Source organism: Vicia villosa, unplaced genomic scaffold (assembly GCF_029867415.1).
Source record: "Vicia villosa cultivar HV-30 ecotype Madison, WI unplaced genomic scaffold, Vvil1.0 ctg.000004F_1_1_1, whole genome shotgun sequence".
Classification (NCBI taxonomy): domain Eukaryota; kingdom Viridiplantae; phylum Streptophyta; class Magnoliopsida; order Fabales; family Fabaceae; genus Vicia; species Vicia villosa.
Window position 1 is genome coordinate 222,026 of NW_026704934.1, and position 21,111 is coordinate 243,136.

General features: G+C 32.8%; 4 protein-coding genes across 5 annotated transcripts; 2 read left to right on the forward strand and 2 right to left on the reverse strand.

Moving 5' to 3' along the window:
- The first annotated feature begins 678 nt into the window (after positions 1–678).
- Positions 679–2,562, forward strand: LOC131621404 (outer envelope pore protein 16, chloroplastic). Its single transcript, XM_058892443.1, has 6 exons — positions 679–911; positions 986–1,037; positions 1,193–1,224; positions 1,747–1,780; positions 1,872–1,939; positions 2,270–2,562. The coding sequence occupies exons 1-6, from the start codon at positions 798–800 to the stop codon at positions 2,408–2,410; spliced, it is 441 nt and encodes a 146-aa protein (XP_058748426.1). The 5' UTR covers positions 679–797; the 3' UTR covers positions 2,411–2,562.
- Positions 2,563–4,533: 1,971 nt separating this feature from the next.
- Positions 4,534–6,382, forward strand: LOC131621403 (outer envelope pore protein 16, chloroplastic-like). The gene is made up of 6 exons (XM_058892441.1): positions 4,534–4,764; positions 4,852–4,903; positions 5,144–5,175; positions 5,602–5,635; positions 5,726–5,793; positions 6,113–6,382. Exons 1-6 carry the CDS (start codon positions 4,651–4,653, stop codon positions 6,251–6,253), a joined length of 441 nt encoding a protein of 146 aa, XP_058748424.1. The 5' UTR covers positions 4,534–4,650; the 3' UTR covers positions 6,254–6,382.
- Positions 6,383–6,514: 132 nt separating this feature from the next.
- Positions 6,515–10,134, reverse strand: LOC131621402 (pentatricopeptide repeat-containing protein At1g07590, mitochondrial). Of its 2 annotated transcripts, XR_009289560.1 has the most exons (3): positions 9,836–10,134; positions 7,392–9,739; positions 6,515–7,107 (listed from the first exon to the last, which is right to left on the reverse strand). XR_009289560.1 is itself a non-coding variant. In XM_058892440.1 (2 exons), the coding sequence occupies exons 1-2, from the start codon at positions 10,121–10,123 to the stop codon at positions 8,489–8,491; spliced, it is 1,539 nt and encodes a 512-aa protein (XP_058748423.1). In that variant the 5' UTR covers positions 10,124–10,134; the 3' UTR covers positions 6,515–8,488. The 2 variants fall into 2 exon arrangements, 1 of the variants encoding a protein (XP_058748423.1); XM_058892440.1 differs by having other exon boundaries at positions 6,515–9,739.
- Positions 10,135–10,749: 615 nt separating this feature from the next.
- LOC131621405 (protein TRM32) lies at positions 10,750–14,136 on the reverse strand. The gene is made up of 5 exons (XM_058892444.1): positions 13,984–14,136; positions 13,638–13,842; positions 13,363–13,424; positions 11,843–13,094; positions 10,750–11,633 (listed from the first exon to the last, which is right to left on the reverse strand). The coding sequence occupies exons 2-5, from the start codon at positions 13,786–13,788 to the stop codon at positions 11,020–11,022; spliced, it is 2,079 nt and encodes a 692-aa protein (XP_058748427.1). The 5' UTR covers positions 13,789–13,842; positions 13,984–14,136; the 3' UTR covers positions 10,750–11,019.
- Between the last annotated feature and the right edge of the window lie 6,975 nt (positions 14,137–21,111).

Here is a 21,111-nt window from a genome sequence, read left to right on the forward strand (position 1 = left end):
TTAGAATACGACATCCAATACGTTTCGAGGGGAAGCATCAAATCACAAGTTATGACAAATTTTGAAGTAGAATTCAGCTCGCATGTGGACGAGGACCCACCTTCATATTGGGCACTATCTATAGATGAGGCCTCCAACGTGAAAGGAAGTGGATCTGAAATAGTCTTAGAAGGACTCGACAACATACTCATAAAGCAGACACTCAATTTCAAGTTTGTTACATGCAACAATCATGCAGAGTACAAGGCTCTCATCGCCAATAAAGTCCTCGTTTTAGAGATAAGAGCCTCAAGACTAAAAACTTAAAGTGACTCCCAACTGGTCGTCAATTAAGAGTTTTGGGAGGATCTTGAGAAAGGAACGAGGGAGGTAAAATAAAAATTTCCTTAAAATTTAAGGGATTAAATGATTGTGGCACAATTTGAGCTAATAGTACTTAATATTTGTATATTCAAGCGAGTACTACTATCAAACAGTGCCGACGTCAAAGTATTGTATACAAAAAATGGAAATCCAAGCATACCAATTGTGAGAGGTGGATATCAAATCTTCTATCTTTGCCTTGGGCCCTCTTCCTTAACAGGTGGACTTCACAAAAGCTATCACCGATTATTAACCGTCCATGAAGTTACTATTTAAAAATGTACTATGTACTTTATCATATATTACTTTTCTCTTCTTTCAATCACAACTATAATAATACTATAATAGTACTCATCTTTTTTAGTGCACAACCCTTTGCAAAAGATCCTAACACTCAAAGTTGCAAGGAAGTAACAAACAAGTGAGTGTGCAAGATGCCTCGTAGCAGTTTTTCAGGATCACTGTCTTCTCCCAAGTTGGATGTGGTTGTAGACATGGGCAATCCATTCCTTAACCTCACTGTTGATGGTTTCTTGAAGATTGGAGCTGTAATTCATTTCTCAACTTCTTCTCTTCTTTTTTATTAACAATCTGAACCAACCTTCTTCTTGTTCTTCTTCAGGTTGCAGCTACAAGATCAGTTGCTGAGGATACCTTTCATATAATTCGAAAGGGTAAGTATTTGTCCACTTCTGATTGATTACCCTTTTGTTAAAATTGTCAAAAGATGAAAACTTTTCAGTGTTTAGATTTGAATGTATTATACTTTTCAGTGTTTCCTTTCATTTATGAAGATCTTTGTCTGACTAACTAAACATGTATGTTCCAGGAAGTGTCTCAAGTAATGATTTTGAGAAAACTGTAAGTTCACTATTTTACATTGTTATCATTGTTGATTCTTTTTAGAATGGCTTTCATTTCTACTATTTCACATTGATATTTTCAGTTGTAAAAACTCCAATTATAACTACATTTTACGGATATAGTATATAAGCATCTTCAACTTTGGAGGTTTGGTCCTAGCATAAAATAATGGCAGGGAAACCTCTAGATCTGAATTCTCCCATTTCATGGAATCACTCACATTTGACACATTGAACTGTCAAATCAAAATCGAATGACACATGTTATGACTTCGATAAATAGGTCCGAAATATAAAGACACGAGTCATCCGATCTCAATCTGTCATGTCAGTCTAGATTTTGGCAACTGTCTGATTGCATGAATGTTGATTATCTATACTGAGTCACATTGTTCAATTTAAGAGACTAGATTGCTGTTTTGTAAATTTGAGGGACTAAGTTGATAATCTATGCTGTTTTACTCTATTTGTTGAGTATGAATGCTTGGTTCATTGTTGATGAGAAATAGTCTTGTTGCAGCTGAAGAAGATGTGTAAAGAAGGTGCATACTGGGGTAAGTCTTGTGTTGCATTATGTGATAAGGCAAGTTCAGCCAGTAGATGTGTTAGCTCTATTGAATGCTTTTTTCTTTTCTATGCTTACAGGAACTATAGCTGGTGTGTATGTTGGAATGGAATATGGTGTAGAGAGGATCAGAGGCACCAGGGACTGGGTAATTCTCATCAACCGCAGTATAATTTCGATGTTTTAAATAGACTTATTATTATTGTGCATTCGAAAACACTTCATTCTGAACATGTCTTCAACAAAATTGCATTTCTCATAAATTTCAAGCTGGTATAAACAAGCATCATGTTTGGCTTTAAGAGTCTAATAGTAAACTAGCTTTTGTATGAAATTTTTGAAAAATGTGCACATCAATGCAGCTTTCGTGACTGCAATTTAAGTTTTGGGCATCAGATGAATTTGATATAATAATTTTTGAGATTGAGATTCTTACCATAGCCCTACATTGTTCTCTGGGTCTTTTGACGTACTGCAGAAGAATGCAATGTTCGGAGGTGCAGTGACAGGGGCTCTGGTATCTGCAGCGAGCAATAACAAAAAAGACAAGATTGCAGTAGATGCCATCACAGGGGCTGCAATTGCGACAGCTGCAGAATTCATAAATTACCTCACCTGAAAGAACAAGACTGAATGTGTTATTACCCTTGGTCTCCTTTGTCTTTGTGTTACTGGTTATGTAATGATTTTGATGCAATTACTAATAAGCTGTGATAATCTGCTCTGTCCCTTAACATGTTTTGTCAATGACATGCTCACTGTTCAGCTCAATTTTCAGTCTTCGGATAAATGGATTATGGTATAAGGAGGACTGAGGATAAACATGATTCAAATTTAAACATTTGCTGAATCAAGTATCAGTTTGCATAAATATAATTGAGGTGATAAGTCATATATATGCGGGCGGGCGCATGCAATTGAGGTTATAAGTCATAATTTATATGCGGGCGCGTGCGTGTGAGTGCGCAATGGAACCATGTGTTTCAACCGATAAGAGTAGTCTATTGTTATAAACTCATGGTAGGGTATAGAGAATAATATTCTCTGAACTACAGTCCAAATATGTCTCATTAGAGCATATACATATACTCCAAAGGCCACCTATTATGTTGGACTCTTGTTGGACTCTGAATTCAAAAATGGGGAAACTTTACCGACATCAGACTTCTGCTCACACTTGTAAGATCCTTTCCCTCTTGCCAAAACCTCCCCATGAGAATCTGTGACCCCTTCCTTCTCTTGGTTCTTGGTGCGGGGACCATGTTCCAAGCTAAAAACTTGCACCTGTAATTAATTACAAGATAGCTAAATTAGAAAACTTAAACTATTTGTTGTAAGAAAAACAGTTGAGAAGTTTGCTGGTTAGCTTTGTGTGAACCCCTTATCTATATAATGCTGTACTCTCATCATCTCATTACACTTTGGATTCTTTCTTTTCACTTTTAAATTGGATTCTTTCTTTTCACTTTTAAATCTTTGCAAATGAGTTTTTTCTTTGCATTCAGATTGTAAACTCTAATAAACTTTGTAATGCAAATAAACCAATGCATAAACACTTTTTGATGCTCTAAGTTACTGTTACAAACTCTTGGGGTTGGTCTGTTGGTGAATGTTGAGGATTTGAAGTGTGGCCTTCTCAAAGTTTTAAGTTCAAATCTCGCTATTTGTTAATAATAATTGAGTTGGGAGAGTTTATAAAGAGCTTTGTTCTGATTTTTAATGGTCCCCCATTGGAATTGATCTTGAGACTATTTTAAAAAAAAAAAAACTTATAGTTTAAGGAGAGAGTATTTAACAATATATTTGAAATTTACACCTTCAAATACCTGACACTCACAGATTTCACATATGTGTCCTCCTTTATTCAACTAACACCATTGACAGCAATGGTAACTTTAGGCAGTTTTTCATAATGATCATCAGATCTAGATAACCACCTCAGAACTGTATTTTGCAACTTATAACAGAATAATTATCAGACATAGCCCCCCCCCCCCACTAGGTGTTAAAAAAAAGCATGAAAATATTTAAAAGATTGGTATATATCTATGAAAAGAGTGCAGCTGCATTTGATTAGGGGTACAAATAATTGGCAGTTAAAAGAGTCCAGACCGTAAACTATATGAAGAATTTTTTTTTTAATACACTTGTCCGACACGTGTATAATAAGTATCATACGAGTGTCAGACACCGATTCAAAGAGTATTGAATAAATTATTTTTTTTTGACATTTGTCTGACTACCACATTTGTCTATACGTGATCGTACACGTGTCGGACACCGACACGTGTCGGACACTGCGACACGCCTACTTCTAGAGATGCCAATGCTTCATAGTGCCCAAGTCTAGTGTCTTCAAAGCTTGCCCTGCCTTACCAGATTTCAAGCAGCCTAGAGCAAGATACGTAATGGCATTCGGTTTTCACCCCTTTGTCTTCATATTTTTGTATAATCTAGATGCTTTGCCAAGTACTCCATGTTTGCAATACATGAAGGAGATATATTAAAAATCTCCTTAAAATTTAAAGGATCCTGGCACAATTTTAGCTAGTATATTTGAGTTTTCAAGCCAGTACTATCAAACAATACCGACATCAAAAAGATACAAACAATGCCGACATCCAAGCACCCCAATAGTGATAGGTGGATATCAAATCTTCTATCTTTGCCCTGGGCCCTCTTCCATAACAGGTGGACTTCAAAAAAACTATCCGTAATAGTACTATTTAAAAATGTGCTAGTGCATACTTTCAATCATATCCATAATAGTACTCATCTTTTAGATACTCCCTTCCCTTAGATCCTAACACTCAAAGTTGGAAACAAAACAAGTTAGTAACAAACAAGTGAGTGTGAATCATGGCTTCTGGCAGTATTTCAGGGTCACTGTCTTCTCCCAAGGTTGAAGTGATTATTGACACTGGCAATCCATTCCTTAACCTCACTGTTGATGGTTTCTTGAAGATTGGAGCTGTAATTAATCTCTCAACTTCTTCTCTTTCTTCTTTTTCTTAAACAGTTTGAGCTAACCTCCTTCTCCTTTTTCTTCTTCTTCTTCAGGTTGCACTTACAAGGTCAGTTGCAGAGGATACCTATAACATTATTCGAAAGGGTAAGTGTTTCTTAACTTTTGCTATTACCCTTTTGTTAAAATTAACAAAATTGCCAAAAGATGAAAACTTTGATTTGGGTTTATTATTATATATTTTATTTTCTTGTTTAGATTTGAGTTATAAATTATACTAATAGACCAACACCAATGTATTTTACTTTTCAGTGTTTCCTTTTTCTTTTTGAATTATTATTTTCACTTGAAGATCTTTGTCTGACTAACTAAACATGTATGTTCCAGGAAATGTCTCAAGCAATGATTTTGAGAAAACTGTAAGTTCATTATTTAACACTGTTGTTATAATGGTTGATTCTTTTGGGTGGCTTTCGTTTCTCCAATTTCACATTGATATTTTCAGTTGTATAGACTGCAATTATAACTATTTTACATATTGGAATATATGCATCTTTGTTACATTCATCAAAATCAATAAAAGATCTATATTGACTTAAAAATAGTCTATTGCTACATCAAGACAAATGTATAACCTTCAAAACTGTGGTGCTAAATTTAGAGAAAGAACTTAATTCGGTAACATTGTTCAGTTTAAGAGACTAAATTGTTTCTTTTTCCCGTAAATTTGAGGCATTAAATCGACTGACCTTTACAATTTCAAGGACTAAAATGTTGATTTACTTTATATTTTGTTGAGTATGGTATGCTTGGTTCCTTGTTGATGAGAATTAGTCTTGTTGCAGCTGAAGAAGATGTGTAAGGAAGGTGCATACTGGGGTAAGTTTTGTGTTGCATTTTGTAACATGGCAAGTTCAACTAGTAAATGCATTAACTCTGTTCAATGTATTTTCTTTTCTATGGTTACAGGAACTATAGCTGGCGTGTATGTTGGAATGCAATATGGTTCAGAGAGGGTCCTTGGCACCAGGGACTGGGTAATTCTCTCCAACAGCAGTATAATTTCGATATTTTAAATAGAAATATTATTATTGTGCATTCGATGCTAAGAGAAAACACTTTATTCTGAACATGTCTTCAATAAAATTGCATCTAACCTGATAAATTTCAAGCTGTTATAAACAAGCATCGTTTTTGGCTTTAAGTGAGTCTAATAGTAAACTAGCATTTGTATGAAAATTTGGAAAAATGTTCACATTGATGCAGCTTTCGTGACTGTATATCATGTTTTGGTTTTGACAATGAGATTCTTACCATAGTCTTACATTGTTCCCTTGGTCTTTTGATGTACTGCAGAAGAATGCCATGGTCGGAGGTGCAGTGACAGGGGCTTTGGCATCTGCAGTCAGCAACAACAAAGGAGACAAGATTGCAATAGATGCCATTACAGGGGCTGCAATTGCCACAGCTGCAGAATTCATAAATTACCTTATCTGAATGAACGAGACTGGATGTGTTGTTACACTTAGTCTGCTTTGTCTTTATCTTACTGGTTATGTAATAATAAACTACTTTTAATATCTTTTGTCAATGAAATGTTCACATTTGGCGAATTAACTAAAAGAATATTATACATAGAGTCATGCTAATTTATGCCCTTAAAATTAAGAAACTCCAAAGTATTAAAAAATGAAAAGTTTCGTATAGAAAAGAATAACCAATTTAAGTTTTTAAAAATGTCAATGCCCCTAAGAGTAGTCTATTATTATAAACTCAAGAGTCAAGACAATAAACACAAAACATATATAGTGTACAAATTTCCTACTTGTATGATATGATGTGGTATTATATGTATATACTAATATATTTTCAACTGTAGTTGTATTGAAACATAAAAGTCATGCAGAAAATTTTTAAGCCGACCATTTTCCAAGAGGAAAGAAAGTGTAGGTCCTGGTAGGATTACAGAAATAGTATTCCCTGAACTACAGTCCAAATATGTCTTAGACCAGTACCTAAGTACCTATGTAGCATTGACACCTCTGAAAAAAGAAGTGTCTGTATCAGACACATACACCGACACTTTAGATTACATTTAATTTATTCATTTTTTCAAACTATTACCAGTGTCAGTGTCGTGTTCGGGTGTCCGTGCTTCAAAGTTTACTAGTGCATTGACATAGAGTCTCTTAATTCATAAATGGGGAAACTTTACCGACATCAAATACTTCTACTCACACTTGTAAGTTCCTTTCCCTCTTGCCAAAAAAAACCTCCCCATCTGAATCTATGATCCCTTCCTCCTCTTGGTCCTTGGTGTCGTGACCATGTTCCAAGCTAAAAAACTTCAACTGTAATTAATTGCAAGATACATAAGTTAGCAAACTTTATCAAACTAAATGGTTTTCAATTTCTGTAAGATTTCAGTTAGTAGTTGTTGTATTCAGTTGGTTTGTAGCTAGGAAGAACAGTTGGGAATTTGGTTAGTTAGTTTTGCGTAAAATTAAACTAAATGATTTTCAATTTCTGTAATATTTCACAATTTGTGCATTAGCCTGCGTGTGGGCCAGATGGAATCAATTGATAACAGAACATGAGTTGAGGTTTTAAACAAACCAAGGTAGATTGTTATTACCTGTTTATCTTCATTTTTCGTGCAAGGACTCCCTTGTTGAAAATACTAAAACCTTGTGGTGATTGCTTCTTCTATAAATCTATTCTTGTTTGGCTCCAAGATCAACTTTGGAACTCCTAATATCATTTTTCTATTGTTTTTTCTCACTTGTAAAAATCCGAAAGAAAAAACCTTAAACAAAATATAAATGATGAGTACATAGATAAAAGAAAAACTGTTTAAAACTCACTACTTTGTTCTGGTTTTGGAAATTGTAAGATGACTGAAATATTGATTCACCTATGTACCTTCCAATGATACTAAATATATTCCTAAGTTTCATTTTGTCCAGGTCATAACCAACCTTCCAAAAGTGCCAATGCCATCATCAGCTTCTGCAATTAACTCATTTGTTTGCTTCTGTAATAATGACACTCACAAATGGTAATAGATAGATCACTGTTATTAACTTATTAAGAAAACCATCAACTAATTCAACTCCTACTGTATGTCATAGGAGGGCTACTGATCAATTACAATTGCAGTAAAAACAAAAAAGTGTGTTGGATAGAATGAGATGAGCACTACAAAGGGAGGGAGAGATTCATCATCAATCATTTCTTGCCTTCAACTTCCATTCATTGCTTGTCAACTCCTTCACATTTTCATTCATATTTTTTTATACCAATAGCAGTTAAATTCATATGTAAATTTCAAACCAGACAATAAATTTAATTTGAAAAACATAAAGAACAAATACTTAAAAACAGAGTCATCACCACATACCTAAAAGAGCGCCCGCGAAACAAGCCACCGACACTTATCTCCAAAGACGAGGAATCGTCACCTTTCCTAACAACTTATACTGACAATCTATTATGGAACAATAAAGCTGAATTTGGAGAGGTAAATTTAAATCAACATGTTATACCTGTAGTATCTTTACATTTTCAGTTGTTGACATGATACAAACAAAAGGGGCTTTCATAAGCAATGCCAGATAATCTTATTGGTTCTTGTTCCACAATTGTTATATGTTTGTTAAATAGAATGACAACATAAAGATACATATAATGATATAACATTAATTCAGTTGTAATAATCTATCAATTAAACTATCAGGTTCGAAACTGTTCAGCAATTTTCAAAAGACTGTAAGTTTCAGCATCAGGATTAGCTCCTCCAAGAATCATCCTTCTCAAAAGATTTGGATTATAAATCTTGGCTTTTACATAAGCCTTAATCAAGGTATTATATACAAAAGTATACCTACAGTACTTAGCTTTATGAAACTCTTCAAACAATTTCTCAACATTTCCAACATCCCCTTTTTCAGCAAAAATCTCAGCAATTGAAAGCGTAGTCTCCAACCATGGTGTTGAATTGCTAACCTTCTTGTTAACGGTTTGACGCATGCCCAATTCCAATGTCTTCAAAGCTTGCTCTGCCTTACCAGATTTCAAGCAGCCTAGAGCAAGATGACGATAAGTTATGGCATTCGGTTTGCACCCATTTGTCTTCATATTTTTGTACAGTCTAGATGCTTTGTCAAGTACTCCATGCTTGCAATAAACAGTCATCATTGAATTAAATTGCTCTACAGATTTCAATCCTTTTACCGACTCCATTTCTGACCAAATCTCTTCAGCTCGGTTTAACTCTCCAATCCTACCAAATGCTTCAATGGCTAACAAATAACTTTTAGATCTAACAAAGGGAAGTCCTTTAATGATATCCCAAATCCTTTCCAGATCCTTCCGGCTCCCTAGATACCCATACAATATAAGCAAGACATCCAATGATGACCAGTTATTCCCCGTCATAGATTTCTCCACAGCCTCAACATACATTTCAGTTGCAGTGTACAACCTAGCAACTGCATGTGCAGTAGCTAAAATGCAGTAAGATATTTCATTCGGTTCAACCTGCACCCGCTTCATTCGATCAAAAAACCTCATCAAATTTTCAAGATTGTGTTCATTGGCCTCTATTTTCATCAAAATATTATACGTCGAAACATGCGGTGTAACCTTATCAGCCTTCATTTGAGTAAGTAAACCAGGTATCATCTTCCTGCGACCCGGCGAGGAATGCAGAATTATTAATCGGTTAAAGACCAAATGCGAAATGGGATGACCCAATTCCCTCATTCTCTTCATGTACTCAAGTGAAAGCCTTACAACACCTTTATCCAAACAAGCAATCACAAGATTGTTGTAGAGTAACTCATTCTGAAATTCAATAGGAACACGAGTGAATAGATTTTCACCATGTGGAATCCCATGAAGCTTAGTTGTGAATTCAACTAGATAAGAATAATCTAGTTCTCTAGGTCTATAGGGTCTCTCCCTAATCACCCATTCCATCACCTATCAAAATCCACACAATGTGATAGTTATATTCAATGAAACAGAACAAGATTGATTGAGAAAACAGAAAAGAAAGAACTAATGAGTGAATTTTACCTCAAGTGCGCGTTTGTTGAAGCTGAGTTTTCTGAGACGGTTAATGGTGTGAAAGACGTCGGCGCCGCGAACGGGGAAGCCGTCACCCATCCAACTACGGAAAGCGGAAGCTATTGATTCTCCTTTAGGAAGCTTTTCGATTCTCTTGCATAAGCTGTCTTGGTTTTGTGTTGTTTGTGTGCAAAAAAGTTTGAAACTGAGATGGGTTTCAATGGCACCAGGTGTTCGACGTATTGTCTGTATGAACTTCGCTTGTATTACGAAGCTTCTTAAACTTGGCATGCTCATGCTTGTTCTTTTCTGACTTCTGACCCCAGTGTTCTGCTCATGCCTTTTCATACAATTTTAACATGTAAAATTCTTAGTTGGACGCAGAACTAAAATTGTTTTACATACAATACAACTAATTACAAAATTTTAATTAATTAAAAAATAAATAACGAATTTTTTTTTTTTATAATCTCAACCATTCTATGAATCCAATTAAAAAAAATTAAAATTAAAATAAATTAAAAAATTACTCTATTCTTATTAGTTGTTTTTAAAAATATAAATTTAGGGCCACGTCCATGTAAAAATTTCTCTTTTAACATATGCATTTGTGTTACCGATGAAGTAGTGAAAAACCCAATGAAAAAAATGGGTTTAATTTTGTTAAAAACTTTTTATAAATTTTTTATTTAAAGGGGATAAAAAAAGCTATATATAATTTTTATTTAAAGGGAGATAATAATAAAAGAGAGAAAAGTTAAAATATTTTTGACTAGTTAGTGAGAAAAAAGTTAGTGTTTAATAAATAATTTTAAAATAAAATATTAAATAAATATAAGAAATTACTAAATTATATAATTTAATTTTTTATTAACTTAACTTTTATTTATACTATAACTTGGCAACCAATCATTGTGTAGACTCCAAGAAAGCACATAAACTTTTCAAGGCACTATTTTTTATTACAAAGTATGTTTCTTTGACTGAGTAAACTGCACATAGATCTTACAAAGTATGTTTCTTCATTAACAAGAAAGCTTATTACTAACATCAATAATAACAAATCTCTAAGGTGTAAGCAAGAATGTGTATACTCCTATGTTATTTACATGGAAAATAATCAAGCCACACACATATATGAATCCTATTCACAAGCTAACCTACATATATGAATCCTAGGAGAGTTTCCAACATCAAGAGAAGATGATTTCATCTAATAAATCATCTATAATCATTTCCTCCAAATCCAGTGCTACACACTCTTCTTCTTGTTGAAGATTCATCCATCCACCACTTCTTTTCATTAAATCGCGACCAACAACATCGTCTAATGTCTGGTCTAACTCCGGTCTCAAACTCAAATATGAACTAACATTGTCCCATACTTCTTTAACAATATAGTTTCCTTTTGGCATTGGTTTGAGACGATGGTTGAAGGCGAAGGGTCTCGGAAAGTATGTGGGTGACTTTTCGTATATTTGAAAGAGTGTCTCGTTAATCAAGTTAAAGAGAAGCTGGTGATCGAACATGTTGTTGTTCTCTTCTGCAGAATACTCGTTTTCATGAAGCAAAGATTCTTCTAGTGCTACGAATAAGGATGGTTTTATTGGCTGGTCTACCGTGTATCGCGTTTGAACTTGCTCATTTCCTATGAATCCGGAGTATTCGAGAATATCTTTCACATATTTGAAATTGGAATCGTTTTCTGAATATGATTTGAAGTTCAGGAAATGATTTTCAAGACTCTTGCTTGTGTCTTCGGCTGTTTCGCTAGCATTTGAGTCTCGTTGTGTATTTGACTCTTTACCTGATATATATAGCCAAAAAAAATTAGCAATGATCGCCTTACTGTCAACCAATCACAAATCATCTGATGCAAGACTTTTAAACTAGTTATAACAAAAATCAAATATTTAACGATCAGACGATTATGATTATCTGACATTGTATTTCAGTTAAATTATTTTTTAAAGAAATTTTATGTTATTCTCATGTACATTAACATAAATTTGTTACCTTGTGCTTGGTTGATTGTACTGTCTTGAAAGCTAGTTTCAAGTGATGTTGTTACCTCCTTAGTCATCATGCTTATTTCCGCATTTTCTCGAGGAAAACTTTCATCGTTTCGGTCATAGGTAACTCCTTCAATTTTCTCCCCTATCTTATCAGATAAATCACTAGGACCTTCAACTGTTTCATCAGTTCCAGCATCTTTAAAAGTAAGGCTCGCCGATTTACTTTGAACATCGTTATCACTTTCCACTGCATTGTTTCCTATATCATTTGTATCCAGAAGAGCTTCTTGAAGAATGAATTCTAAAGTGTCGAGATTCGGCATAGAACAATTGCTTCTTACAAACCTAGGAGCATTCCTACTCTTGTGAATATTGGTATCGATATCATTTGTCAATTTTAAGCTTCTAGACTTTGAGCTTTTCCACTTGATTTCTTTGCTTAAGCTTCTCTCGAACAACTGAGTATATCTATCCATTGACTCGTTAAGAGAGGACGTTCTTTGCATCTGGCGAACTTCACGTTTGTTGGAATCAAAATCAGAATCAGAAGCCTTAGTCTCATTCAAGCTTCCACTTAATTTGTATTCTTGAATCGTGCCATCGTCTACGCTTTCTGATATCTCTTTCTCATTATTGTTGATAGCGTGAACCGATGTTTGGTGACTACTTCTTTTGAATTCAACAACTGCTTGTTTGATCTTCTGTTTTATAACTTTGAACTGATGAAGAACCACTTGATTCCATCCTTTGTGGCTTAATCCTTCAGAAGGCGTTGAAGATACGCTTGGACTTTTTTCCACAGCACGACCGGTTCCAAGATCACTCGCGGAAGGCTTCTGCGTTTCATAAGAAACATCATTCACTGAATTGGATCCGAACTTTTTCGGTGCTTGAGTTCCAACAAGAAAGTTTTCTCCTTTGGGGAAGTTCCAAATTTCGGCTTGCTTGGATCGGAAGGTACTAGAACTAATGTTTTTCGCCTTAGAAGACGCGGGTAAAGGAAAGGTTCCTGATTTTGTCAATCTTGGTTTCTTGTAAGAAGCTTGATGATTTTTGTTACTGCCGAAGTCGATATCTTTTAGAAACTTGAGCAATAGATTCTTCTCCATACTAACTATCTCCAAAACATCATCATTGTTCTTAAACTTAATTGAAATGTTTCTGCTAAGGGAACTTTCTGCTGTTTTTCCACTTTTCTTCTGAAGAAGTGCATTCTCACTAATAGCATTTGATGTTTCGCTATGTTGACTGACCTGAAATTTATAGTTTATATTCGATTAAATTACAGTTATTACATACAATCAAAAAATCACGGACACAGATACAGATGAAGACACAGACACGTTGACACTGGTAAAATTTTGAAAAAATAAATTAATTGAACATAATCATATGTATCGGTGTCGTGTCTGACACAAGGCACACTTTCCTTCAGAGGTGTCTTTGCTAAAGAGTATACAATGCATAATCATTGTTTGTGGCCGTGATGACCGTAAATGATTATGAAAATTTTAAACATACCAAAGAAGATTCTGCTTCTGTAACTGCATTTTGTTGGTCTTGCAAAGTGGTCTTTCTCTTATCTGCATATAATTAAGAAGCCTGTTAAGCATTTAAACTAAAAAGTTACGAATTCTAACTTCACGTCAGAATCAATTTTAATCAGAAACAACTAAACATGTCAAAATCAATTTTACGCCTTTAGAATCACTCAATACAGCTGTATATACACAAAAGGTTCAATAAACAAAAACAAAAAATCAACAGCTTATGAATTATGATATGAAATAGCTTACTTTTAGTCTGTCTTTTCTTTCTATGACGAAAAGCCCTTTTGACACCCCAATGATGATAATCAAGAATATGAAACCAGCTCCAAACACATCCTTGATTAACTTTCTGAATTCCAACACTAGAATTCTCTGAATTAATCATCTGATTTCCCATACCAAATAATCAGCTTCTCTAATAATCACTTTTTCCCACTACAACCACCTTCTCCTGCAGATTAATTAACACTCAAGTTATAATTTACACAAGCTAGAAGAACCTTCAGTTTCATCAAACACCATGAATTAAAACCGAAAATCAAAACGTTTTCACAATAATAATAATAATAATAATTAATGAAACTCTACTAACCTTTAACAGATGAAAAAAATAATTGTGAAACAAATTTTTGTCGAAGAAAATCTTCTGAATAACTAAGGAGAATCGTTGTTCAAAGCAAAGGTGGCTAGTGTTATAAAGAAACAACAAAAGTACAAGTCAAACATTAAAATGTTGTTATGCAATGTACTATAACAAATAAATATTATTTTTTTCTCATAAAAAATGAAAAAGTAATTTTAATATTAAAATTAAATTGTTGTGGCTACGTTGAAAGAAGAATAAAAAGGTTGTTATGAAAGTCTAGTTTTTGGTCGGGTTTGTTTCTAGATTAGATAGATTCATATAAACAACACACACCAAACTTGGTCTTCTATATTGCTTTGACTAAGACTCAAAATTTGACTATACTATTCAAAGTATATATATATATATATATATATATATATATATATATATATATATATATATATATATATATATATATATATATATATATATATATATATATATATTTGCCTATTTGATAAATTTGATTAAATTTTGTATAGTCTAAAAGGTGGTTCTCTAAATGGGTAAATCTTATAAACTACTTGTTTTTTATTTCTTAAAAAATTAATATGAAATGAATCCAGACAAAGTCAGTCAAACTCAAAAGTAATTTTAACATGTTTAGTTTATTTAAAATATAATTAACTTTGTCTTCATAATTGGTATTACTATTCAGTTAAGAATTGTAATCTTTTATTAAAAAAAATATTTTTGATACTAAAATTTATTATTTAATTTAATTCTAAATAAAAGGTATAATGGATATGCACTGACAGTGTAAAACAATTTTACACTGTCATCCAATAAAAAACAAGTAATTTACCATGTCATTAAAATTTTTTAAAGATAAAAGTGTGATGGAATTGGATACATGGTTGTGATTGGTTGACAGTGTAAAATTATTTTACACCGTAAGTGCATCACCCCTTTTCTTCTGAATAAATGTATTCACATAAAAGTTATTTTGTTTTTAGTATAATTGTAATTAAAATCAATTTTTATTTAATAAAGGATTAAAAAATAATATGTAACAAAAAATAATCACACCAACAATATATTAGCAAAATATTAACAAAATTGGTAATAGTATTTTGTATGAATAGAACAATAGTATGTATAAAAAAAAAGAATGATGAATATAATATTAGTATATACATTTATGAATATTTCGTTTTCTTTTCCAATTATATTTTTAATAATTTTAATTTTTATAAGAATTTAAAAAGATGTGTTTTATTTATTAAATATTTATATACAATGTAATAAAAATTAAAATAATTGACTTTTAAAAAAAATAAAAGATATGTTTTTTAAAAATACTTGTATTTAATTTGTTGTAAATTAAAATAATTGATTTATTTTTATTAGAGTTTGATCTAACTCACAACACCGGTTGGTAAGGTGAGGAGTGTCCCCCTAATACACCCCCTCACACCCAACACTCTTTTCGGCTTGGTGCGTGGATATTAATGGTGGGCGGCCCATAGTCCGATCGATAGACTCTGATAAGGTGAGGGGTGTCCCTCTATATATACTCTTTCAATGCTATATCTCTAACAAGTGGGACTTTAGGATCTTCCTAATAATTTTAAAATATTTTTTATATTTGAAATTCTTAAATAATGTCTTTGGAACATAAACTATTTTAAGGAATTTATAAAAATAAGTTAAAAATATTTATGCAAATTCTTTTAAGCAAATTTAGCGCATCGGTTGCCTTCTTCAAAAATATGAATTATCGTAAAGTTCACCTTTACCCTCTTGATAAGCTCTATACAATTCAACGACACATTTTTTTAACTCCCAAAGAATAATGTCAACAAACTTGAAAGCAAGATTAAAGAACTGTACTCATATTCTAACCATAAACAAAATCAATCTCTTTTAAAAGGTATATTGATAGTTACCATGAGAGAAAAACAACGTCTAGTTGTTGCCCTACTCTCACTAGGGCTGACAATGAACCAAACTAACTTGAAAATAGTTTGAAATTTGATTCGAAAATTAAATCGATGAACTAGATTCATGAACCAAATGAGCTGAGTATGAGCTAAAAACTAAGTTCGTTAGCTAAATGAGCTGAACTTGAACTATACATAGTTCAACTTGTTAGGTTCATGAGTCAACTCGATTATATGAGATAGATTATATTGTCTTTAAGAGTAGGTTTAAATATTTGCTCTAAATCTTAGTATCATATTTTATTTTAATCTTACGGTTTTAATTGATAATTTATATTCTCTAGTGAGCACAATACTTTTACAAATAAAATTAACATCGTATAAATTTCAATCTTATAACTTTTATTTTATTTCTATATTTTTTATTTAAAAATTATTAATTTTAAATGTCAAATATATATGTAAAAAAAATAGATTTTAAAAAATTACTTTTAAGTCCGTGAAATAAGCGAGTTGAACCTAACAAGATAAACCTAAGGAGTTGAATTGAGATGTCCGTGAACTTCTAACAAGTCGAGTTTGACCTGGAAAAAAAAGTTCGAGATAAACTCGAACTCAAACTCGGCCAATTCTTAACGAGTCGAGTTTGAGCTGGAAAAAAATCGTCATGAACTCGAACTCGAACTCGGCCAATTCTTAACGAGTTAAACTGCACTGAGGCGAGTTCGACTCGACTCGACTCATTTCCAACCCTAACTCTCACTAAAGATACCACTACAAGCACTAAAACTAGGGAACCCCTTAGTGTTATCTTGGTTGTGTTAACAACATTACACTTAATCAAGAAAACCATTGGAGGCCTTAAAAATGTGGATTTATGTTTTGTACAGTACAATTATCGGTTAGACAATCTAATTAGTCTTGATGATGACAATATTTTTTAGATCAACTAAATATACGTGAGAATTATTATTTGGTTCTTGAGATTAGTCGGGTAAAATTTCCGTTTAGTTCTTGAGATCAACCAAATAAATTTTTGTTTGATTCTTGAAATTAGTCTGATAAAATCTTTGTTTTTTTTTTAGATTATCCTTTGGCAATCTCCGTTTGGTTCTTAAGCTCATCCTGGTAAAAGTTATTGTCTAGTCTAGAGATTAACATGTGCAAAATCTCTTTTTTGGTTGTAAGAAGGTCCTTGGATATGACTAGTGAAAAAAAATCAAATATCTATTTAGTAGAAACTACCAAGAGGAAACTCTTGAGAACGAGAGTAAGTCTAGTAGTTAACAGGACCGTCTCTGAGGGCGTGGAACGCGGCCTACAACACAGGGTCTCCCAATTTTTCAGGCTAAAGCTATGACAAAAAGGGCCTCTGATTATATACTCCACTGCTAATTAACGCTTAAATAGGGCCCCTTAAAAAAATTCACGATTTAATTGTAGATAACTCCAACTTCTTACACAGGACCTCTCAAAAGTTTGAGACGAATCTGGTAGTTAAACCAAACCTATATAAATCTCGGGTGCATGTTCTCTATCTCTTTTTATTTATTTATTTTGCATTGTTTTATTTTCTTTACGTTGTGTTTCTTTCTCTTCATCTATCATCTATTCTTTCTTTTAATCATTGTGTAGCTTAATATCTATTTGATTAATAAAATTAACTTACAAATTTTTATAAATCATTTTATTTTTAATTGGACTTCGATTTTCAACAATCACAATTCACATTCATCTTGTATTTTGAGTCACTTGATCAACAAGTGACATCATAGTCTAACTCATGTTATAAGCTTAATCGTCTAAAGAGGCGGTAAAATGATTTTAAACAATTGTTTTTATATGAAGAATTTTATGAACACACATGCACCATTTGATGATGAAAGATTTATCATGTGAAAAACAAAAATGAAAATAATTTGGGTTAAATACACAACACCGCCTGTAATATTAACGAGATTTGATTTTAGGCCCTAGTAAAGTTTTTTTTTTGTAATTCTCTCTTGCAATTTCTAGACTCCTTCAACTACCCCTGACTGACACATTGTAGCAAAGATTCTCTCTAACTGACTACGTGACAGTCCATGTGGTATTTTTTTAATTTTTAAAAATTTAATAATTGTTTTAATATTTTATTACTGTTTTTATTATGAAGGGGGTAAATCAAAATTCGCTAACATTATAGGGGTAAATTATAAAAATAGTGATAAAATTATTTTAAAAATATATAAATTAAAAAAAGTTTTAAAAATTCCACATGGATTTAAATAATAAAAATAAAAAAAAAAGAAAATACCACGTGGACCGCCACGTTGACAGTTAGAGAAAATCTTTGTTGCAGTGTAGCAGTCAGGGGGTGCTTGAAGGAATCTGAAAATTACAACAGGGATTACAAAAAAAAAAACTTTACCAAGGGCTAAAATCAAATATCGCTAATATTACGGGGGGTGTTGTATATTTAACCTAAATAATTTTGAAGCTATTGATTTTGATATATGAGATTATGTTATGAATGGCTCTTTTCTTCCTACTCATATTGTTAATAATGAAGTAGTGAACAAACCAAGTAATTTGTGGACCGCATAAGATAATAAAAAAGTTAAATTATATTATAAAGTCGAGTACTTGATGATGAATGCCTTATCAGAGAGTACCTCTATGTTTTTAGTTATTACATTTCTAAGAAAGCATCATACACTCTTAAAATGATATATGGAGTTTTTCCTAAGATCAATCAAGAGAGGATGCACATACCTATTCAAAAAGATGAGATACCAAGTGAAAGTGAAGATTATTTTCAAGGATGATTCTCAAACATTTAAATCCTTGAAAGTTATTTTAAAAATTTTGTTTCTAACAAATATCTTAAACTTAAGAACTGGTATCAGAAACCTGATTCAGTACTTGACTATGAAGATATAAAATATTTTGATGAATTTCAGGAAATATCAAAGAAGGAGGAAACTAACTTGAAACTTAAAGAGTTAACCCAACTACTTAAAGATGAAGAAAAGAATTCAAGTACCTTAGAAGAATCTTATCATTTTCATCTTCATAAAAATGTTACATAAAGAAGCTGTTGAAAGATCAACACAAGTATCATATGAAAGAATTGTCATTGTGTACGAAGAAACTTCTGAGGAATCGTCACGCAGAAGAATTTTTGAAGAATCATCTTCGAAAGTATTGTTTCGAGAATCATCATATCAAAATTTCATTTCAACATATGAAAACTTTGTAGCATCACATGAAGAGTATGTAACAATAAATGAAGAAACAATTATAGAAACCTCAAATTCATCAAGTACAAAGATTTGTGTAGATATTCGGAGAAAGACTTATTCAAAGTCTCATCCAAAATTTCATTAGAAGATTCACATGAAGTATCTTCGAAAATTGCAAAAGAATCAGATGAAAATGAACACATATGCTTCAAAGTTTCTTACGGCGAAGATGAAAATGAGGTAACAACTCTATCCTACAAATAAATCTTTAAATTAAGACTTAATCTTAGTAAGGAAAATGAGAAGTTAGAAAGGAACATTGAATATCTTAAAGATCATATTAAATTTTTTAAAAGTAGTAATAAAAGGTTTGGAATTGAATTAAATGAGTTTAGAAGACAATCTTCAAAATCTAGGATATGTGAAACTTTAGATTCTTTGAAATATGAAATCAATAGTTTTGCATGAAACTTTAGCTAAACTCAACAAGAGGAAAGATAATCTAGACTTAATTTTATTAAATAAAAGATCTTCGTATGATAAAACTAGATTAAATTATTAAACTAATAAATCTCTCATAAGTATTTGTCATACAAAGAAGATGACTAATTAATATGTGTTTAAGTGCATTTATTGTAATAAACTCTGTCATCTTGAACCTCTATGTTTTTTTAAATGCATGATTTAAGATGATCTAAGGATTTTGACTCAAGACATCTTAAATTCACTAACACAAAAGGATCCAAAAATATTTGGGTACCAAAAATAAAAACATGATTTATTTTTCAAGAATGTTTTTCAACAGTGGTATCAGAGCCGTGGTTCGGCTTGATTGTTGCAGAGTCTGGAGAAGTCGGGAGCCCAAATGTGACCAGTGCTCCAGGACCACAAGAGAGGAAGACACCACATCTCAACCTAAAACCTTAAGGTATTAGGTAAATGATAATTCTCTCTTATAAATCCAACATTTCACCCATTTATAGACAATGTGAGACTTTAACCACTCAAACTTGCACCCAACATTCTCCCGTACAAGTGTGAGCCCCCCACATCCTATAACAGGATCCAACACTCGATCCAGCTCCTGCTCCCCCACCAAGCCGAACCACGACTCTGATACCACTATTGTGGAGTCCGGGGAAGTTGGGAGCCCCAATGGGACCAATGCTCCAATACCACAAGAGAGAAAGACACCACATCTCAACTCAAAACTTGTCCCATTGGGGCTCCCGACTTCCCCGGACTCTGCAATCCATTGACCATGAGATATGTCTTGCTTTTTCTTAATCTTCATCGAGCAATATTTGTAACACCCGAGGTCAACGAGGAGATGGAGTGGTTCTCAATGCACGATGCATGACAATGAGACACTCCCCAGGCCGAAGAGGGCGGGGAGTGGTCGCCGAACTCACATCAAAATGAGAGGGATTTTGAGGTTGTGCAGGCATAAGACTGCATGGTTGAAGGAAGACTTATAAGAATTGGTCCCATCGGGACTCCCGACTTCCCCAGACTCCGTAACACATTGGCCATGAGATTTGTCTTGCTTTTTCTTAATCTTCATCAAACAATATTCATCATAATCATCTCATGTTCACATGATACCTTTCTTTTCCCTCGGAATACATTCCTCTTAGATTTATACTTTTCATGCTTTGGACACTTGTTCTTTAAGGGTGTGTTTGGTTGTGAGAAGAAATTGAAAAGAGAGAAAGAGATGAGAAAAGTGAGAGAAGAGAGAAATAGATGAGAAATAGAGTAGATTTGAGTGATAGTTTGATATAAGAGAAAGATAAAAGAAATAAGAGAGAAAGAAATGTTATTATTTTCAAAAAGACAACAATAACCTTTAAATTAAAATAAAGTTATTAGAGGAAGCATATATTTTATGAAGGGTAGTTAATGGAAAAAAAATTCATCTCGTTCTCTCTGCACTTTCTTCTCAAATTTGTGAAAAAAGAAAAAGCACGTGGGTCCCACCATAT

Coding starts and splice junctions, on each gene's coding strand:
- LOC131621402 (XM_058892440.1), bottom strand. CDS start 10,123: ATGAGCATGCCAAGTTTAAGAAGCTTCGTAATACAAGCGAAGTTCATA. Junction 9,740..9,835: donor TCAACAAACGCGCACTTGAG/GTAAAATTCACT, acceptor GGATTTTGATAG/GTGATGGAATGGGTGATTAG.
- LOC131621404 (XM_058892443.1), top strand. CDS start 798: ATGCCTCGTAGCAGTTTTTCAGGATCACTGTCTTCTCCCAAGTTGGAT. Junction 912..985: donor GTTTCTTGAAGATTGGAGCT/GTAATTCATTTC, acceptor GTTCTTCTTCAG/GTTGCAGCTACAAGATCAGT. Junction 1,781..1,871: donor TAAAGAAGGTGCATACTGGG/GTAAGTCTTGTG, acceptor CTATGCTTACAG/GAACTATAGCTGGTGTGTAT.
- LOC131621405 (XM_058892444.1), bottom strand. CDS start 13,788: ATGGGAAATCAGATGATTAATTCAGAGAATTCTAGTGTTGGAATTCAG. Junction 13,425..13,637: donor AAAGAAAAGACAGACTAAAA/GTAAGCTATTTC, acceptor AATTATATGCAG/ATAAGAGAAAGACCACTTTG. Junction 13,095..13,362: donor CAGAAGCAGAATCTTCTTTG/GTATGTTTAAAA, acceptor TATAAATTTCAG/GTCAGTCAACATAGCGAAAC.
- LOC131621403 (XM_058892441.1), top strand. CDS start 4,651: ATGGCTTCTGGCAGTATTTCAGGGTCACTGTCTTCTCCCAAGGTTGAA. Junction 4,765..4,851: donor GTTTCTTGAAGATTGGAGCT/GTAATTAATCTC, acceptor CTTCTTCTTCAG/GTTGCACTTACAAGGTCAGT. Junction 5,176..5,601: donor GCAATGATTTTGAGAAAACT/GTAAGTTCATTA, acceptor GTCTTGTTGCAG/CTGAAGAAGATGTGTAAGGA.